Source organism: Schistocerca cancellata, chromosome 5 (assembly GCF_023864275.1).
Source record: "Schistocerca cancellata isolate TAMUIC-IGC-003103 chromosome 5, iqSchCanc2.1, whole genome shotgun sequence".
NCBI classification, from domain to species: Eukaryota; Metazoa; Arthropoda; class Insecta; order Orthoptera; family Acrididae; genus Schistocerca; species Schistocerca cancellata.
In genome coordinates this window covers 152,385,894-152,403,698 of record NC_064630.1, presented here as the reverse complement: position 1 = coordinate 152,403,698, position 17,805 = coordinate 152,385,894, and the positions used below count along the sequence as shown (strand labels likewise).

The following is a 17,805-nucleotide window of genomic DNA, read 5'->3' as shown; positions in this document are numbered from 1 at the left end:
GCTCTAATACAAATTTTTCAGTTTCAGAAGCAACAAATTGTTGCCCTACTAATGACGGTACAACAATCTCTGGTTGCACTAGCCACGTCGGCTGCACAACAACCGACTGGCTCCAACCAGATATCAGTTCTTTTGCTTGCAGAAAAAGCCGGAACAGATGTACTGTCAGAGGTACACAGAATTAATGAGCATGGTCACGGAGTGCAAATTTATGTGTAGTTGTGGCAAATTTTACAATGACTTAATGATTTGGAAAGCAATAACATTCAATGTCCCAGATAGAATACAGGAACAGATCCTAAAGTACTCTGATCCATCACTTTCTCAAGTATTACAAATCTTAGAGCAGTATGATTCGAATGAAACAGCGGCCGATAAGTTTGACCAGGCCCCAATTTGTCGGGTCAAGTCGCCCCTTGCTCGCGACCACCCCAAGTAGCCACAACAACGAGCACATACACAGCCATGTGGACAGCCACATAGACAGATAAACAGGCCTGTGAACTTAGTGAAGTCTTGTGCTCAATGTTTCGCTCAGCATAAAAGACAAGACTGTCCATCATGTAACGCAAAGTGTTACACATGTGAAAAAAAAAAAGGCCATGTCCAAGCAGTTTGTTGCAATGACACAAAAACGCCAATTTTGTCCGCTCTCAGAAAAAACAGGCCTGTGCACCTGCAGTGAATGTTGTGTTTTCCAAACCAACAACAGTTTCTGACAAAAGTAAGACTAAGGTTGTGCCTCTTTCTCGCCCTAGTGCTGTGCAACAATGTTCTAACAAACTATTCATCTCATTATGCATTGCTGGCCATTGTGTGTACTTTCAGTTAGACACAGGTGCCTAAGTAACATTGCTAAATCATGCCACGTGTGAACACTTAGGCTCACCATGCCTTTCTAAATCCAGCGAGCACCTTACTGCTTACAACAGACAGGAAATTCCAGTGCTTGGACAGCGTAGTTTGCCTGCCACTTACATACCTTTCACAAGGAAGTGAATTTTACTGTGTTGCAATCAAGAGACAGTGAGAACATAGTCGGTTTGGATGCCTTTGATTTGTTTGGACTTAGCATCCATGACAATGTACTTTCCATATCCACTTGTGATCCAAAAGACAGTTTCACTAGCTGGCTTACAGAATTTCCTGAACTATTTTCAGAAGGAATGGAAATAGCTAATAACTTTGTACCACATGTAACATTGAAATACAATGCACAGCCTAAGTTTTTTTGGGCCTGCCCTGTTCCAATTGCATTAAGAGACAAAGTAGCCAGTGAACTGAAAGAATTGCAAAATAATGGTGTACCTGCTCCCATTCACACTAATCAGTGGGCAAGTCCTGTAGTTTTGCTGCCTGAGCCTTCTGGCCGCAATCAAATTTATGTTGACTTCAAGTCATGTTGACTTCAAGTCTACAGTCAACCCACAGGCAGTAGTTGACACTCATTCTTACCTCACCCCGGGGAACTCATGGGCAGGCTTGGTGCACGACGTTAGTTTTCTAAGACAGATTTGTGTGATGCCTACTTGTAAATTCCATTGGATGAAGAATCACAGAAAGTGTTTGCTGTAAATACACACTTAGGACTGTTCAAGTTTTTGCATTTGCCCTTTGGCAGTGCTTCCGCACCCACCATTTTTCAATGTTACTTGGAACAGCTGACCATAAAAGTGCTGTTTTGTTCAAACTACCTTGACAATATTCTTGTCTCAGGTCGTATACCAGAGGAACACATTGCCAGTTTGCATACTCTTTTTCAAGTGTTGTCAGAAGCAGGACTCATGTGTCATCTCGAAAAGTGTGACTTATTTCAAACTGAACTACAGTACTTAGGTCATGTGATAAGCAGTCAGGGTGTGCTCCCCCTCCAACCTCATTTGCTTGCAACTGAGGCCTGCCTGTTCATCACAATGTATCTGAACTGCAGTCAGTACTAGGCAAGATGACGTGCTACATTCGGTTCATACTGAACGCCACCCAGATCGCAGCTCCATTGCATCGCAAGAATGTACCTTTTGTGTGGACTAAAGACTGTCAAGATGCATTTCAGAAACTCAAAAATGCCTTGCTTGGTGACTGATGTTTAGTGCATTTTGATCCCGCGAAGTCAGTACTTTTGCAAGTCAAGCTTCTTCCTACGGAATCAGCACAGCGTTTTCGCACAAAATTGGTGCACAAGACAGACCTATTGCTTTTGCCTCAAAGTTGCTCACTCAAACTCAATGCAATTATTCTCAAACAGAAAAAGAGGTATTGTGTATGGTGTGACCAAATTCCATCAGTATCTGTACGGACGCATGTCCTATTTAGTGACAGATCAAAAGCCTTTGCAGTTCTCGTTCCTCTGTCACAGGCAGTTCCTAAACACACTGCTCAAAAATTGCAATGCTGGACTTAGTTGCTTTCACAGTATCAGTATGATGATGTGTACACACCTACGGCAAAGCATGACAATGCAGACACTCTATCTCGCCTTCCGATTGGCTCAGACTCTGATTTTGATGAATCTGCTGCATCTTGTAACCAAATAAATGTGCAGGGCTCTGATTTGTTGGAATCTTTTCCCTTGCACCATAGAAAAATTGCACAGGCCATGGAAGTAGACCCATATCTCAAGATTTTGTTGCATTAAATTCACACGTCTTAGCCTCGTTCACTGAACAGTCTCCAGAACTCAGTTGTGCGTCGATATTTTGCACATCAGCATAACCTTTCGCTACAACAGGTTATGATTCTAGATCAAAATAACAAAGGACAATTGCATGTGCTTATTCCCAAAGTGTCGCAAAAGGATGTCTTGCAATTGATACACTAAGGGGATTGGGTAATTGTTTGCACAAAACAAACAGTGTGACAGCACTGTACTTGGCAGAGCCTGGATGCTCACATTGAACAGATGACGACATACTCCACTCCACCACAAATATCCTAAGCTTTGCCTAAGACTTACTCGCCATGACAATGAGTGCGCATTGACTTTGCAGATGCATTCTGGAACACTCGTTGGCTCATAGTGGTAGATTCTTTTAGCAAGTTTTCATTTGCGGTGCCTATGAACTCTACCACATCAGGAAGCACCAATCAAGCATTGTTCTCCCTATTTTGCATCCAAGGTTTGCGAGCCAAGCTTCACACCCCCCACACACAGGAACGGGTGCTGAAACTCTTTCTCACTTCCTATCGCTTCCACCCATGAGTCAGACCATCACCAGCGGAACTTCAGCGCGTTTGATGCCGTCGGACACTGCTACACTTGCTACATCCAGCACAGCATCCGGCACCGCCAATGGTCCACAAGTATCACTTTGCACCATGCGATCTTGTTCTTTTCAGGGTTTATGGCAACTGTTGGCAGTGGGGAAGAGACGTGATCCAGGAACGCATTGGCTCTTCTATGTATTTGACTGCAAGTCCCAATGTTCTGCAGCGCCACCACCAGAACCAACTCCGCACATGTCATTTGCCCTGTGATTCTGCTGGTTTCCTTCAGATTCATTGTCTGACAGGACCATGCAGGCTTCACAGCTGCCCAATGGTGCCACCAGGGCATCCCACGAGGAGCAGATGGACAATGTCCCCCCATCCTGCTCACTAATCCCATGGACCTGGACCCACCATCACTGTCACCGTCATTGCCCCAGCACATGCGTCAGGCCTAGATGTGTGGCCTGGCAGCAGTTTTCAGGAGGATGTTCCTGTTGCCTTGCAAGGCAGATGGTGGGGTACGGATGGGAGTACACCATCCTCCACAGCCATGGCTCCCGGCTCATCTCTATGTCCAGTGTACTGCCTCCCTCCCTATATATATATTTTTTTTTGGGGTGGGGGGGGGGAGGGAGGTGGAAATGTGCTGGTATAAGCTGTCACAAGCACACCAGGCGGCAAAGAGGTTAGAAGATTGATACAGGCCAACAACAGACTCGCAAACAATGCACCACCAAAGACCTCTCGGCCACCAGTATTTAGATTGCTGCCTTGGACCAGAGGCCAGTCACTTCCAGTCAATTATACAGTGAGTCAATGAGCCAAGTCACCAGTCACAGCCCAGTGGGAATAGCAGTTGCAGTTAGCTCAAGAACTGATGGAGTCATTTGGGTGAGAAAAATTTCCTTGTCATCTATACTGTCCTTCCTGGTTGCAAGTAACTTTCATCCCTTCCTTTGCCTGCAGAGTGGGATTATAACATCAAGTGCATAGTACCTGGATAGTTGTGGAACAAAACACAAAAGTAGTTCAAAGTGAGTGCAATAGGAATGGAAATAAAAGAATTCTCATAAATGATTCTGTATAAATCTTTTTGTCCTTACTTTACAGTTACACCTCATACTCTAGAGAGAGATATTTCCTTTCATCATGCTGCTTACCAGTGCGAAGTAGCAGTTTGCATAGTCTTATCACTTTGGATGTGAGTTTCACTGAGGCTTGTCCAAGGAGTATCATATTTGCTCCCACTTTTAGAACTTCATTCAACAAGCTGACTAAAAGAGGCCCAACAGAGTCAATAACCACCCATTCAACAGCAGTGTCATCATTTGTCAATGGGAATTCTTTTGGGAGACTCAATACCAATATCCTGAAACAAAAGAGGCTCTATTACGCTTACATAGACAAAGTACAAAAAGAAACTAAAGAAATATAACTCCACACTAACTTAAGTTTTGCATAACAATACATATTAAAGGATGCACTCAAATCATAGATTCAATCATCAACAATTTCCATCTTCCTCTTTTCTTAAATGGCTCATACCTTATTTGAAATCAATATCTTGACACATCCAAAAACCATTGTTTCCTAGTCAAGTTATAGCACTTCCGATTTTTTTCTAACAACTAATCATACGAAAACTGTGAAACTTTTGTCTCTTCTCAACGTAATCTCTCTGCAGCCATTCACATTTTTCCCACTGCCGACACTATGACTCCAAGGCTACTGTGAACACTTCTTTAGGAGTCTGGTATGACCACTGGAAAATTGCTGATGCAGTAGTGGCATGGGTAGTGAATGTGCTACAACAGAGAGCGTCTTTCATCGCCAGACACAGCAAAAAGTTGCTAGGAACCCAGTCAGGTGAACAGGGAACATGAGAAAGCACTTCAAAGGTGCTGTTCAAGGAAAAAAAAAAAAAAAAACTGCAGCTAGCATTTGCCTGATGCACTGGTGCATTGTCTCAATGAAAGAGCATGCACACATGCAGCCTTTTCTGGTCTTTTTCATGCAATGCTAGAAGCAGATTACTCATCAAAACATTTTGGTAGAATGTACCTGTCACAGTAGCACCCTTTGGAACACAATGAGTAAAGATTATATCATCACTGTCCCAGAATGTGGCTACCATCATTTTTCCAACTTCCTCAAAGTTTTTTTGAGTGTGCATGCTTCTGTTGACTGGCACTTTGCTTCAGAATTGAAAAACAGCCTCCATGTCTCATCCACTGTCACAATCAATGAAAGAAAATCCCATTAATGCTATCATGAAGCATCAGCATTGCCTGGCAACACATCATGCATGCAGCTGTGAGATCAACCGTCAGCATTTGTGGCACCCATTTGGAGAACACTCTTCACATTTTCAGATCTTCATGCAGGTTCATGTGCACAGATCCCACAGATATGCCAACTTCAGAGGCGATGTATTCCACACTCATTTGGCGGTCTTCCAAAATAACTTTGTCTACTCGCTCAATCATGTCATCAGACCACTGGGGCAAGACCAGTTCATTGACAAATAATGATCTACCTGTTTGAACTGTTGCATCCACGTATGCATGTCAGACAGATACATGACACCATCATTACATTTCTCACTCAACTGGCGATGAACTTCAGTCAGTTTCTTGTTAGTATAATGTTGCCATTTAAAGTAATGAACCATCTTCACTCTTACCACTGCCGCTCGAGATGTGTGTGCTGTACAGTGCTGCCATTTCTTCACGCATTCAGAAGAAATGCACATATATTTTAAAACAAACTACATGTTTCTGTTTCCTGGCCTAAGAAGAAGAAAAAAATATCGGATGTGTTATAACTTGAATGCAACTCTTAGGATGTTAACTGCTTTGAGCATTAACATCAAATCATCAATAACATTAGTGGTGAAAACTGGGTTTCCTTTACTCTTCATTTCCTTGTACAGTGTACCATAATGACAATGCAAGAATTTTTTTTTATCTCATGCTGATGGAGGAGGAGGGTGGGATTGGGGGGGAAGTGGGGGGGGGGGGGGGGGGGTGCCATAAAACAGAATGTCACTGACAATGTGAGATGGCTGGGAACTGAAAGGAAACAAAAGAGGTTAAAAGAAATAAACTTGTGATACATCAATGGAAAAATAACAGAATCGAATAATAACTACAAACGTTAATTTTATAGGTTTCCAAGTATTATTTAGTATTTTCTGGTGTTGATAAAGATTTTGTTTTAAAGGTACTCACTATGAAATTATCAGTCCATCCATCCTCATGAAATAAAAGGGAGAGAGGACTGCAAGCCAGTGCAGAGTTCTCCAGGTCTAGCAACAGTGCGAAGAGGCACAACAACCCTCTCCCCTCAATCAATGTCATGGGTAAAGTAGCTTGCAGAGTGGGTTTAAAGCCAGTGTGTTTATGTCAGAAGGGTAAAAGACACTGGATGTATATAGACTGACAGAGGTAAAAAAGTAGCTGTGTGCATTAGTTCAGGGACGAAGTTTAACAGGAGGTCTCCTGGGGCTAGAACTGCAATGAAAGGCAATCCCTCTTCACCAACCTCAAGAACCAATGGGAGGTGACCAGCATTAAATTTTGTTATAAAATGCAGGCACAGGCAGTTGCACTGTGAGACAGTGTATCTGAGATAATGAAGTGTCCACGTTCAGCCCAAGAGGTACTGCCAATACGAGAGTATGGGGCACTGTTGGAGGTGCTCCACAGATAAAATGGGGATGGTCTGCTTGTTGCAGGATGATTCTGTGTGAGAGGCTGGTGTGGCCAGTGGGTAAGCAGCAAAAGACAATAGCTTCTTTTTGAGAAGCCTGGAGTGAAATTCACATTTTCATAGTAGTCTCTCTGCTCACAGTTTGCTGGCGTGTGCATAGTTTTTCATTCTCTTTTCCCAGAAATTCATATTACAATGACACCAATGTGTCCTCAGTGCCTGGTATTCCCAATTCTAATGTAGGCATTGTAGCTGCCTCATCATCCAGTCTGTCAGTGAGCTCGTTTCCTGGTAAGACTATGTGGCTGGGTGGTCAAAGTAAAGTGATGTAGGTTCCCGCTCTGCGTAGCCCATATACTAAATTGTGGCTATTGGAGACAAGTATTTTCTGTGAATAGTTCTGTGTTATCAGCTGTAGTCCACATCAGGAATCACTGCACATTATAAACTTCTAGGTAGCAAGTGTTCTGAAGTGTTGTAGAGCTCTGGATATGGCTGTCAGTTCTGCATGCATTTGGTGGAGAGCATAGTTTGTAACCCACATTTATGTGTAGCCTTAACTGAAAGATAATTGACCTTTGAGCCATCTGTGTACGTCAGTGTAAACTACAGTGCAAAAAATGCACAATGTGCTGTACATGTGAAATCCAGGGCTCAGTGTGACTCGATACTACTTTGTATGCCTCAGTTTTCGTCGGTTCTTCTCAGAACAGCACATTTCATTCAACAGTGTGAAGCAAAACTGTTTCTTCTGGCATTTATCGGTTGGTATGATTTTCTTCAGTTTGACAGAATACTAGTGGCCGTGGTGTTATCCCTCACTACTTATTCATGATACAAAAGAAGTTCAAAGGTCCAAGGGCTGAGGAAATGGGACATGCAACCGAAAATGGACAGTCTCGTGACCTTTTTTTGCAAGCCTTTAAAAATGAATGGGTGCCACAATTCTTTTTCAAAGAGAAGGATGAGAATTGTCAATGCCTATTATGGAGTCGCACATCACTAGGTGTTGCAAATATGCTACATGGTTACAACACTATGCACACAGAATTTAAAGATTTAGTTTGTGATGAACAAGCATAAAATTACAATGATAAACAGATGATGTGTATGACAGTCACATCAACAAGTACTTTGGATTAAATTTGCAGGTAAGAAAGATGAGATTCAACTGGTGGTACGAATAGCAGATTTTCTTAAGTTGTACAGTTTATTAACTATCTGCTTCAACAGTTTTAGATGGAATTACACAAAGAGTGTGGAAACATATATTACTGTGATGTATGTTGATTAAGTTGATGGGGCATGCCTGGATTGATTTTTTAATTTAAGACCCTCCATTGTTGAACTTCTGAAAGAAGAAGGAAAGCTCTGACCAAAATTAGAAGATCCCAAATGGACTGCAAACCTCACAGTTTCAGAAAACTTGACTGCTCACCTGAGCAGACTTAGTGAGATGTTGCAAGATGAGAAGCAACTTCTTTCTGATTTGGTGGCAAGAGTGGATGCATTTAAAAATAAAAACACACTGTAGAAGGGATGGCTTCTTACAAAGAATATCATTCATTTCCCTAAGTTCTCTGGTATTAAAAAAAAATGTGAATTTTTTAGAATTCGTTGCAGTGTTGGAAGAAATACAGGAACAATTGTCTAGACTTTTCAAGGCACTGTCAATCTCGCATCTATTTTTGAGCTACTTCAGAGACCATCTGCCATTTCAGTTGATAGTGCCCCTGGGTATGTTAGAGGAAACTAATCAATCTGGAATGTAATCCCCACTTCAGAGGCAAATTATTTTATGTCACAACTGTCCATGAGTTCCATGGTTCTACATTAAATAAGTCACGATTATGTGGCAACTTGGGTGACAAAAACCTGCACAGCTTTCTGGTCTGTCTGTGTACCAATTTGTTGTACCAGATATAAATTTTATCGTGTCTTCAGTGAACCAAAATAATTAAATAAGGGGGAAAACTTTGTTTTGTTTGTGATATATGTTACTGGGAAATACAGCCATTGCAAGGTCGATGGAATTGTTACATATAATAAAATCTGATTAAAGCTACACGTGAAAGAAAAATTTATTCCACACATTTACTCCACGCTGTAGAGACTATTTGTTTTTGCCTCTCTTTTCATATCAAAGTTTAAATATCATCATAACTTTACAGGGAACAACACGGCAAGCAAAATACTGCCAGTGTTATACAATTGCAAACTCACTTTTATTTTTATTATTTTTGTAAGTACATTCTCTTGTACCAACAGTCAGGGCCGTATAATATTCCTCTTCATGATCAGTTGTACATAATACTGCTCTTCATGATCAGTTGTAAAGTGGTCCAAAGTTCTGAATTTCCCAATTACTATAATACGAAACCCACCTGTATTCAGGCCACTCAGCATTCGTTGCGTGGTTGCATTGCCACCCGAATACAACGCATTTCCAGTTTCCCTATCTTTCTGCTCAAACAATGTGGCATTATAGTGTGCAGCCAAATGAGAGAGATACACTCCAATGCAAGACCTTCACTTGCTAAATGTTTATTGGACAAAAAATGGTTCAAATGGCTCTGAGCACTATGGGACTCAACATCTTAGGTCATAAGTCCCCTAGAACTTAGAACTACTTAAACCTAACTAACCTAAGGACATCACACACACTCATGCCCAAGGCAGGATTCGAACCTGCAACCGTAGCAGTCCCGCGGCTCCGGACTGCAGCGCCAGAACCGCTAGACCACTGCAGCCGGCTTTATTTATTTGACACTACAATAGTGAAACCATAGTCACAGTACACAAAATTTTTCTCGAAAAAAAGGGGTTACATTACCGGTTTCAACAAACTACATCGTCATTTTCAAATGTAAAACATTAGTTGGAGAATATATAGTGGGAATTATGACCACATTAGCAGTTTCAACAAACTACATTTTCAAATGTAAAACATCGGTTGGAGAATATATATTGGGAATTATGACCACACATCTGTCACAATTCCCATTACATATTCTACAACATGTTTTACATTTGAAAATGATGATGCAGTTCGCTCAAACCGGTAATGTAACCCCTTTTTTAAAGGAATATTTTATGTACTGTGACTATGGCTTCACTATTGAAGTGTCAAATAAACATTTAACTTATATTTAGTCACACTCCTTATGACAATTATGTCTGAATATAGAGCTCCACATGTATGCAGATCTCTTGGTCATCCTTGGTGTACACCAGTTCCAATGTGCAGATAATCATGAAGGACTGAATAGAATACAAACTGTTAAACAATGGGATCTGCTTTTTTGGTGGAGATTCACGAGCAGTCAGATCCTTTGAATTTAGAACACAGTTGTGTACCATAACAATAGTGATCGAACATCTGGTCATGATTGTGTAGCTGACTAGGAGTTGCTGGAGTCTCAGACTCCTACAGGTGGGACATCTGCTTCTGCAAGGAGATTGGCAACTGGGCTTGTGCGAAAAGCTTCAGATCCACTCCTCAGGTATTGCCAGATCTGCTTCTCAGGTGCTTCCAACAAAATGGAGAGCATTAAGTTTCCTCATACAGTTTGCCTTTAGTTGGCATATATGAGGTAGCCATCTTACTTTGTTACCAAACAGTGGATGCAAAAGGCAGAATGTTCAGGTATATGTATCACTTAATTCCTAAGTAGAACTCAGAGAGGGGATGCACAGAACTGAGTCTACAGAAATGTGTGACATGTGATTTTGCTGGTGAAAAACAACACTCATGTATTTGCTCACATTCAAGTGCCTTCCCTATGGCTGTCGTCTGATGCTGAAATTCTCTAGTGTGCAATGATATAGACCTGTAATATAAGCAGATCTTGTCAACATATAATTCCAATGAGACAATAAGGGCTGCAGATTCCTCGACTTGCGCCATAGGGTGGTGGGGTTTCGGGTTCCGCTGGATAGGTCAGGAGTCCACTACACGCAACAAGCGGCTACACGGGTAGCAGGGGTTGTGTGGCGTGGGCTGGGCGGTTTTTTAGGTTAGATGGCCTCGGGCAAATGCAGAAAGGGCAACAGCCTCAACGGGTGCGGGGCAAAGTCAGGACATGCGGGTACCAAGCAGCAATCGGTATTGTAATTGTAAACTGTCGAAGCTGCGTTGGTAAAGTACCGGAACTTCAAGCGCTGATAGAAAGCACCGAAGCTGAAATCGTTATAGGTACAGAAAGCTGGCTGAAGCCAGAGATAAATTCTGCCGAAATTTTTACAAAGGCACAGACGGTGTTTAGAAAGGATAGATTGCATGCAACCGGTGGTGGAGTGTTCGTCGCTGTTAGTAGTAGTTTATCCTGTAGTGAAGTAGAAGTGGATAGTTCCTGTGAATTATTGTGGGTGGAGGTTACACTCAACAATCGAGCTAGGTTAATAATTGGCTCCTTTTACCGACCCCCCGACTCAGCAGCATTAGTGGCAGAACAACTGAGAGAAAATTTGGAATACATTTCACATAAATTTTCTCAGCATGTTATGGTCTTAGGTGGAGATTTCAATTTACCAGATATAGACTGGGACACTCAAATGTTTAGGACGGGTGGTAGGGACAGAGCATCGAGTGACATTATACTGAGTGCACTATCCGAAAATTACCTCGAGCAATTAAACAGAGAACCGACTCGTGGAGATAACATCTTGGACCTACTGATAACAAACAGACCCGAACTTTTCGACTCTGTAAGTGCAGAACAGGGAATCAGTGATCATAAGGCCGTTGCAGCATCCCTGAATATGGAAGTTAATAGGAATATAAAAAAAGGGAGGAAGGTTTATCTGTTTAGCAAGAGTAATAGAAGGCAGATTTCAGACTACCTAACAGATCAAAACGAAAATTTCTGTTCCGACACTGACAATGTTGAGTGTTTATGGAAAAAGTTCAAGGCAATCGTAAAATGCGTTTTAGACAGGTACGTGCCGAGTAAAACTGTGAGGGACGGGAAAAACCCACCGTGGTACAACAACAAAGTTAGGAAACTACTGCGAAAGCAAAGAGAGCTTCACTCCAAGTTTAAACACAGCCAAAACCTCTCAGACAAACAGAAGCTAAACGATGTCAAAGTTAGCGTAAGGAGGGCTATGCGTGAAGCGTTCAGTGAATTCGAAAGTAAAATACTAGGTACCGACTTGACAGAAAATCCTAGGAAGTTCTGGTCTTACGTTAAATCAGTAAGTGGCTCGAAACATCATGTCCAGACACTCCGGGATGATGATGGCATTGAAACAGAGGATGACAAGCGTAAAGCTGAAATACTAAACACCTTTTTCCAAAGCTGTTTCACAGAGGAAGACCGCACTGCAGTTCCTTCTCTAAATCCTCGCACCAACGAAAAAATGGCTGACATCGAAATAAGTGTCCAAGGAATAGAAAAGCAACTGGAATCACTCAACAGAGGAAAGTCCACTGGACCTGACGGGATACCAATTCGAGTCTACACAGAGTACGCGAAAGAACTTGCCCCCCTTCTAACAGCCGTGTACCGCAAGTCTCTAGAGGAACAGAAGGTTCCAAATGATTGGAAAAGAGCACAGGTAGTCCCAGTCTTCAAGAAGGGTCGTCGAGCAGATGCGCAAAACTATAGACCTATATCTCTGACGTCGATCTGTTGCAGAATTTTAGAACATGTGTTTTGCTCGAGTATCATGTCGTTTTTGGAAACTCAGAATCTACTATGTAGGAATCAACATGGATTCCGGAAACAGCGATCGTGTGAAACCCAACTCGCTTTATTTGTTCATGAGACCCAGAAAATATTAGATACAGGCTTGACTTCCGGAAGGCGTTCGATACAGTTCCGCACTGTTGCCTGATAAACAAAGTAAGAGCCTACGGAATATCAGACCAGCTGTGTGGGTGGATTGAAGAGTTTTTAGCAAACAGAACACAGCATGTTGTTATCAACGGAGAGACGTCTACAGACATTAAAGTAACCTCTGGCGTGCCACAGGGGAGTGTTATGGGACCATTGCTTTTCACAATATATATAAATGACCTAGTAGATAGTGTCGGAAGTTCCATGCGGCTTTTCGCGGATGATGCTGTAGTATACAGAGAAGTTGCAGCATTAGAAAATTGTAGCGAAATGCAGGAAGATCTGCAGCGGATAGGCACTTGGTGCAGGGAGTGGCAACTGACCCTTAACATAGACAAATGTAATGTATTGCGAATACATAGAAAGAAGGATCCTTTATTGTATGATTATATGATAGCGGAACAAACACTGGTAGCAGTTACTTCTGTAAAATATCTGGGAGTATGCGTGCGGAACGATTTGAAGTGGAATGATCATATAAAATTAATTGTTGGTAAGGCGGGTACCAGGTTGAGATTCATTGGGAGAGTCCTTAGAAAATGTAGTCCATCAACAAAGGAGGTGGCTTACAAAACACTCGTTCGACCTATACTTGAGTATTGCTCATCAGTGTGGGATCCGTACCAGATCGGGTTGACGGAGGAGATAGAGAAGATCCAAAGGAGAGCGGCGCGTTTCGTCACAGGGTTATTTGGTAACCGTGATAGCGTTACGGAGATGTTTAACAAACTCAAGTAGCAGACTCTGCAAGAGAGGCGCTCTGCATCGCGGTGTAGCTTGCTCGCCAGGTTTCGAGAGGGTGCGTTTCTGGATGAGGTATCGAATATATTGCTCCCCCCTACTTATACCTCCCGAGGAGATCACTAATGTAAAATTAGAGAGATTAGAGCGTGCACAGAGGCTTTCAGACAGTCGTTCTTCCCGCGAACCATACGCGACTGGAACAGGAAAGGGAGATGATGACAGTGGCACGTAAAGTGCCCTCCGCCACACACCGTTGGGTGGCTTGCGGAGTATAAATGTAGATGTAGATAAGTCTCACAATCGTTATAATTTATTGCTATCATAAAGAGGTTAGTACATAGTATGCAACACATACAGGAAAATCAGGCACTGCAGATATCAGTACTAAGGTCTGTGCCAAATTTGATATAAAACAGTCAAAGTGATAGAAAGTTACCTGGCAGCATCAAAAATCCCCATTTACGTAAAGTGGATACAATGCGGTGATGTCGAGTTGTATTGTACACCTTTTGAAAATCAAGGGCACAGCTTTTGAATGTCACAGAACACAAAAATCAAGTGCCTGTGATGTTCAAAGGTGTCATGGATTGCAGATTTGAGGTGCAGAAGATAGTTGTCGGATGGGTTTCTCGGAAATTAAATTGGTATTGAGAAAGGTTTTTTGACTCCAGTCTCCTATAAAGTCAGTTATCAACCATAATTTCCAGTAAGTCACATAAGCTGGTTGGTACACAAACTGGTCGGTAACTATGGACATAATAGCAAACCCAGCAATGCTTTGCAATTACTAAATATGTATGGGCATTCGACATACATCTTAAACTCCTTCTACACCTTCTCTCAGCCCATTTTCTCCTCTCCTCTCTGTTCATATCCTCCTCCCACCCCACCCCCCCCCCCCCCCCCTTCCTGTGCATCACTTCTTCCACCCCTATCTGTTCACCTCCTTCTCCCCTTTCTGTTCATCTTCTCCCCCACCCTCACCCGTATGCTCATTTCCATCTCACCACTCTCTGTGTCCTCTTATTGCTCTCTCTCACCTTGAGAACTGTTATTTGTTTTTGCAAACGAAACCTTGACAGTGAAATGAAAGTGCTTAAAATGAATAGGACGAATTCTCCAGAAACATCACATGAAGACAGTCTTCCACCCAGTAACCAAAACATGGGCACTTCTTGGTAGTATAAAACATAACCTTGGACTACAGAAATCTGGGTCCTATCATATACCCTGCCAAATGTGGTTAGACTTAAATAGGTCAGACAATGTGTACCGTCGAAGATTGTTGCCGAGAACACCAATGGCACACCAGAATGCAGTAAATTAACAAGTCAGCACACCAGAATGCAGTAAATTAACAAGTCAGCACTCACAGAACATTGCCTGACAGAATTACATGGAATGGATTATGACTGCACCAAGGTTCTAACACAGACATTCAATTTCTGGGCATGCACCATTAAGGAGTCTATTGAGGTACCAGTACAGGAAATGCTGATAAACTGTGATAGCATGCACATCCTTAGTAAGGCATGGGACCCTGCTATTAGAACGGTCAAGAAGAGAAAAGACATATCAGACATCAAACTGATTTCAAGCAGGTGGAGGAACAGCAGAGACGCCACCTGTACATGTTCCTGGGTGTGAACATATCACGGAACACAGAGTTGGTGGGATGAACGGGGGCTGGGATGCTGGGCGGTGGAGGGGACAGGGGGCAGACGGTTGATGGAGTGGCCAATCAGTCAGTTCATCAGCATACCTAATGATGGCAACATGGTCGTTTGCTGAAATATTGTGTCTGTTGGACACTGACATCTGGCTGTTAACCCACAAACTATTTTGGCATGAAGTACGCTGGGAGCTGAAGAACCACATCAACGGGTAAATCGGTTGGGGTCACTGATAGACTGGGTATAAGAGACAGCTCTCCAGATGTTGGATCTCTAAGGATAACAGTTTCAATGGCAGTATTTTGCATAGTTTTAATTTCTGAATGGATAAAGCAGCAAAGTTTTGGTTGATTCAGATTCTGCAATAGTACTCTAATCATAAGCCGATAAGCCCTAAATACGACTTTCCTATTTTTCTGTAAAACTAACAGCAAAGGAGAAAACAAAACATACATTGCTACGTACACAATTTTTCTTTGAAAATATATATAACGAGAAAGAATATATATGGGAGAAACAATTTGTCTAATGGTTTACATGACCTGCTATCATAGTTGAAACTGAAAGAGACAAAGAAATCAAAACCACACATTTTCACATCACAGCCATTTCTGTCTCTCAGTCAGTTTTAACAGAAAACCTGGGCATTGCCTTTCAAAGAAATATGTGGCATATCTGCCGGGATGCTTATTACAATATCTCATAAAAAGTGGAAGTACATAGGTCAAGAACTTTTCAAGACGTTTGGTAACAATGTTTCCCCTTAAGTTATTCCATATATACTAATATACTGAATACATTAAAAGATATGAGATCTATGTCCATTTGGATTTCCTATTTATATGTTGAACACACAGCTATGTATTATACATATTGCAAAAATACACAGCCTATGACCAGCTGAATGTTTATTAGAGTATTGTGTAAAAGTATGAAGTAAACTGGTCAAGTACTTCTCGATATTTTTTTGTAACAATTTTAAACACAGATTGTCTTTATACAGTAGTGTAGATATACAGTAAAACAATGTGCAGCCTGTGTCCCTATGAACGTTATATATATATATATATATATATATATATATATATATATGGTTATAATAGAAGGAAACATTCCACGAAGGAAAAATGTACCTAAAAACAAAGACGATGTGACTTACCAAATGAAAGTGCTGGCAGGTCGACAGACACACAAACGAACACAAACATACACACAAAATTCAAGCTTTCGCAACAAACTGTTGCCTCATCAGGAAAGAGGGAAGGAGAGGGAAAGACGAAAGGATGTGGGTTTTAAGGGAGAGGGTAAGGAGTCATTCCAGTCCCGGGAGCGGAAAGACTTACCTTAAGGGGAAAAAAGGACGGGTATACACTCGCACACACACACATATCCATCCACACATATACAGACACAAGCAGACGGTCTTTAAATATGTCTGCTTGTGTCTGTATATGTGTGGATGGATATGTGTGTGTGTGCGAGTGTATACCCGTCCTTTTTTCCCCTTAAGGTAAGTCTTTCCGCTCCCGGGACTGGAATGACTCCTTACCCTCTCCCTTAAAACCCACATCCTTTCGTCTTTCCCTCTCCTTCCCTCTTTCCTGATGAGGCAACAGTTTGTTGCGAAAGCTTGAATTTTGTGTGTATGTTTGTGTTCGTTTGTGTGTCTGTCGACCTGCCAGCACTTTCATTTGGTAAGTCACATTGTCTTTGTTTTTAGGTATATATATATATATATTTAAAAAGAAAGATGATGAGACTTACCCAAAAAAAGCGCTGGCAGGTCGATAGACACACAAATAAACACAAACATACACACAAAACTCTAGCTTTCGCAACCAATGGTTGCCTCGTCAGGAAAGGGGGAAGGAGAAGGAAAGACAAAAGGATTGGGTTTTAAGGGAGAGGGTAAGGAGTCATTCCAATCCCGGGAGCGGAAAGACTTACCTTAGGGGGAAAAAAGGACAGGTTTACACTCGCACACACACACATATCTATCCACACATACACAGACACAAGCAGACATTTGTAAAAATGTCTGCTTGTGTCTGTGTATGTGTGGATAGATATAGATATGTGTGTGTGTGTGCGAGTGTAAACCTGTCCTTTTTTCCCCCTAAGGTAAGTCTTTCCGCTCCCGGGATTGGAATGACTCCTTACCCTCTCCCTTAAAACCCAATCCTTTTGTCTTTCCTTCTCCTTCCCTCTTTCCTGACGAGGCAACCATTGGTTGCGAAAGCTAGAGTTTTGTGTGTATGTTTGTGTTTATTTGTGTGTCTATCGACCTGCCAGCGCTTTTGTTGGGTAAGTCTCATCATCTTTCTTTTTAAATATATTTTCCCACGTGGAATGTTTCCCTCTATTATATATATATATATATATATATATATATATATAGTTATAATAGAAGGAAACATTCCACGAAGGAAAAATATACCTAAAAACAAAGATGATGTGACTTACCAAATGAAAGTGCTGGCAGGTCGACAGACACACAAACGAACACAAACATACACACAAAATTCAAGCTTTCGCAACAAACTGTTGCCTCATCAGGAAAGAGGGAAGGAGAGGGAAAGACGAAAGGATGTGGGTTTTAAGGGAGAGGGTAAGGAGTCATTCCAGTCCCG

At 41.9% G+C, this 17,805-nt stretch overlaps 1 protein-coding gene across 12 annotated transcripts in view; it reads right to left on the bottom strand.

Annotated features, from left to right (window-relative positions):
- The window catches only part of LOC126187508 (condensin-2 complex subunit G2-like), a 275,551-nt gene that overhangs the window by 68,207 nt on the left and 189,539 nt on the right, over nucleotides 1-17,805 (bottom strand). For all 12 annotated transcript variants that reach the window (XM_049928641.1, XM_049928640.1, XM_049928639.1 and 9 more), the window contains exon 17: nucleotides 4,368-4,576. In XM_049928641.1, coding sequence (XP_049784598.1) covers nucleotides 4,368-4,576 — 209 coding nt within the window. The remainder of the gene's footprint in view (nucleotides 1-4,367; nucleotides 4,577-17,805) is intronic.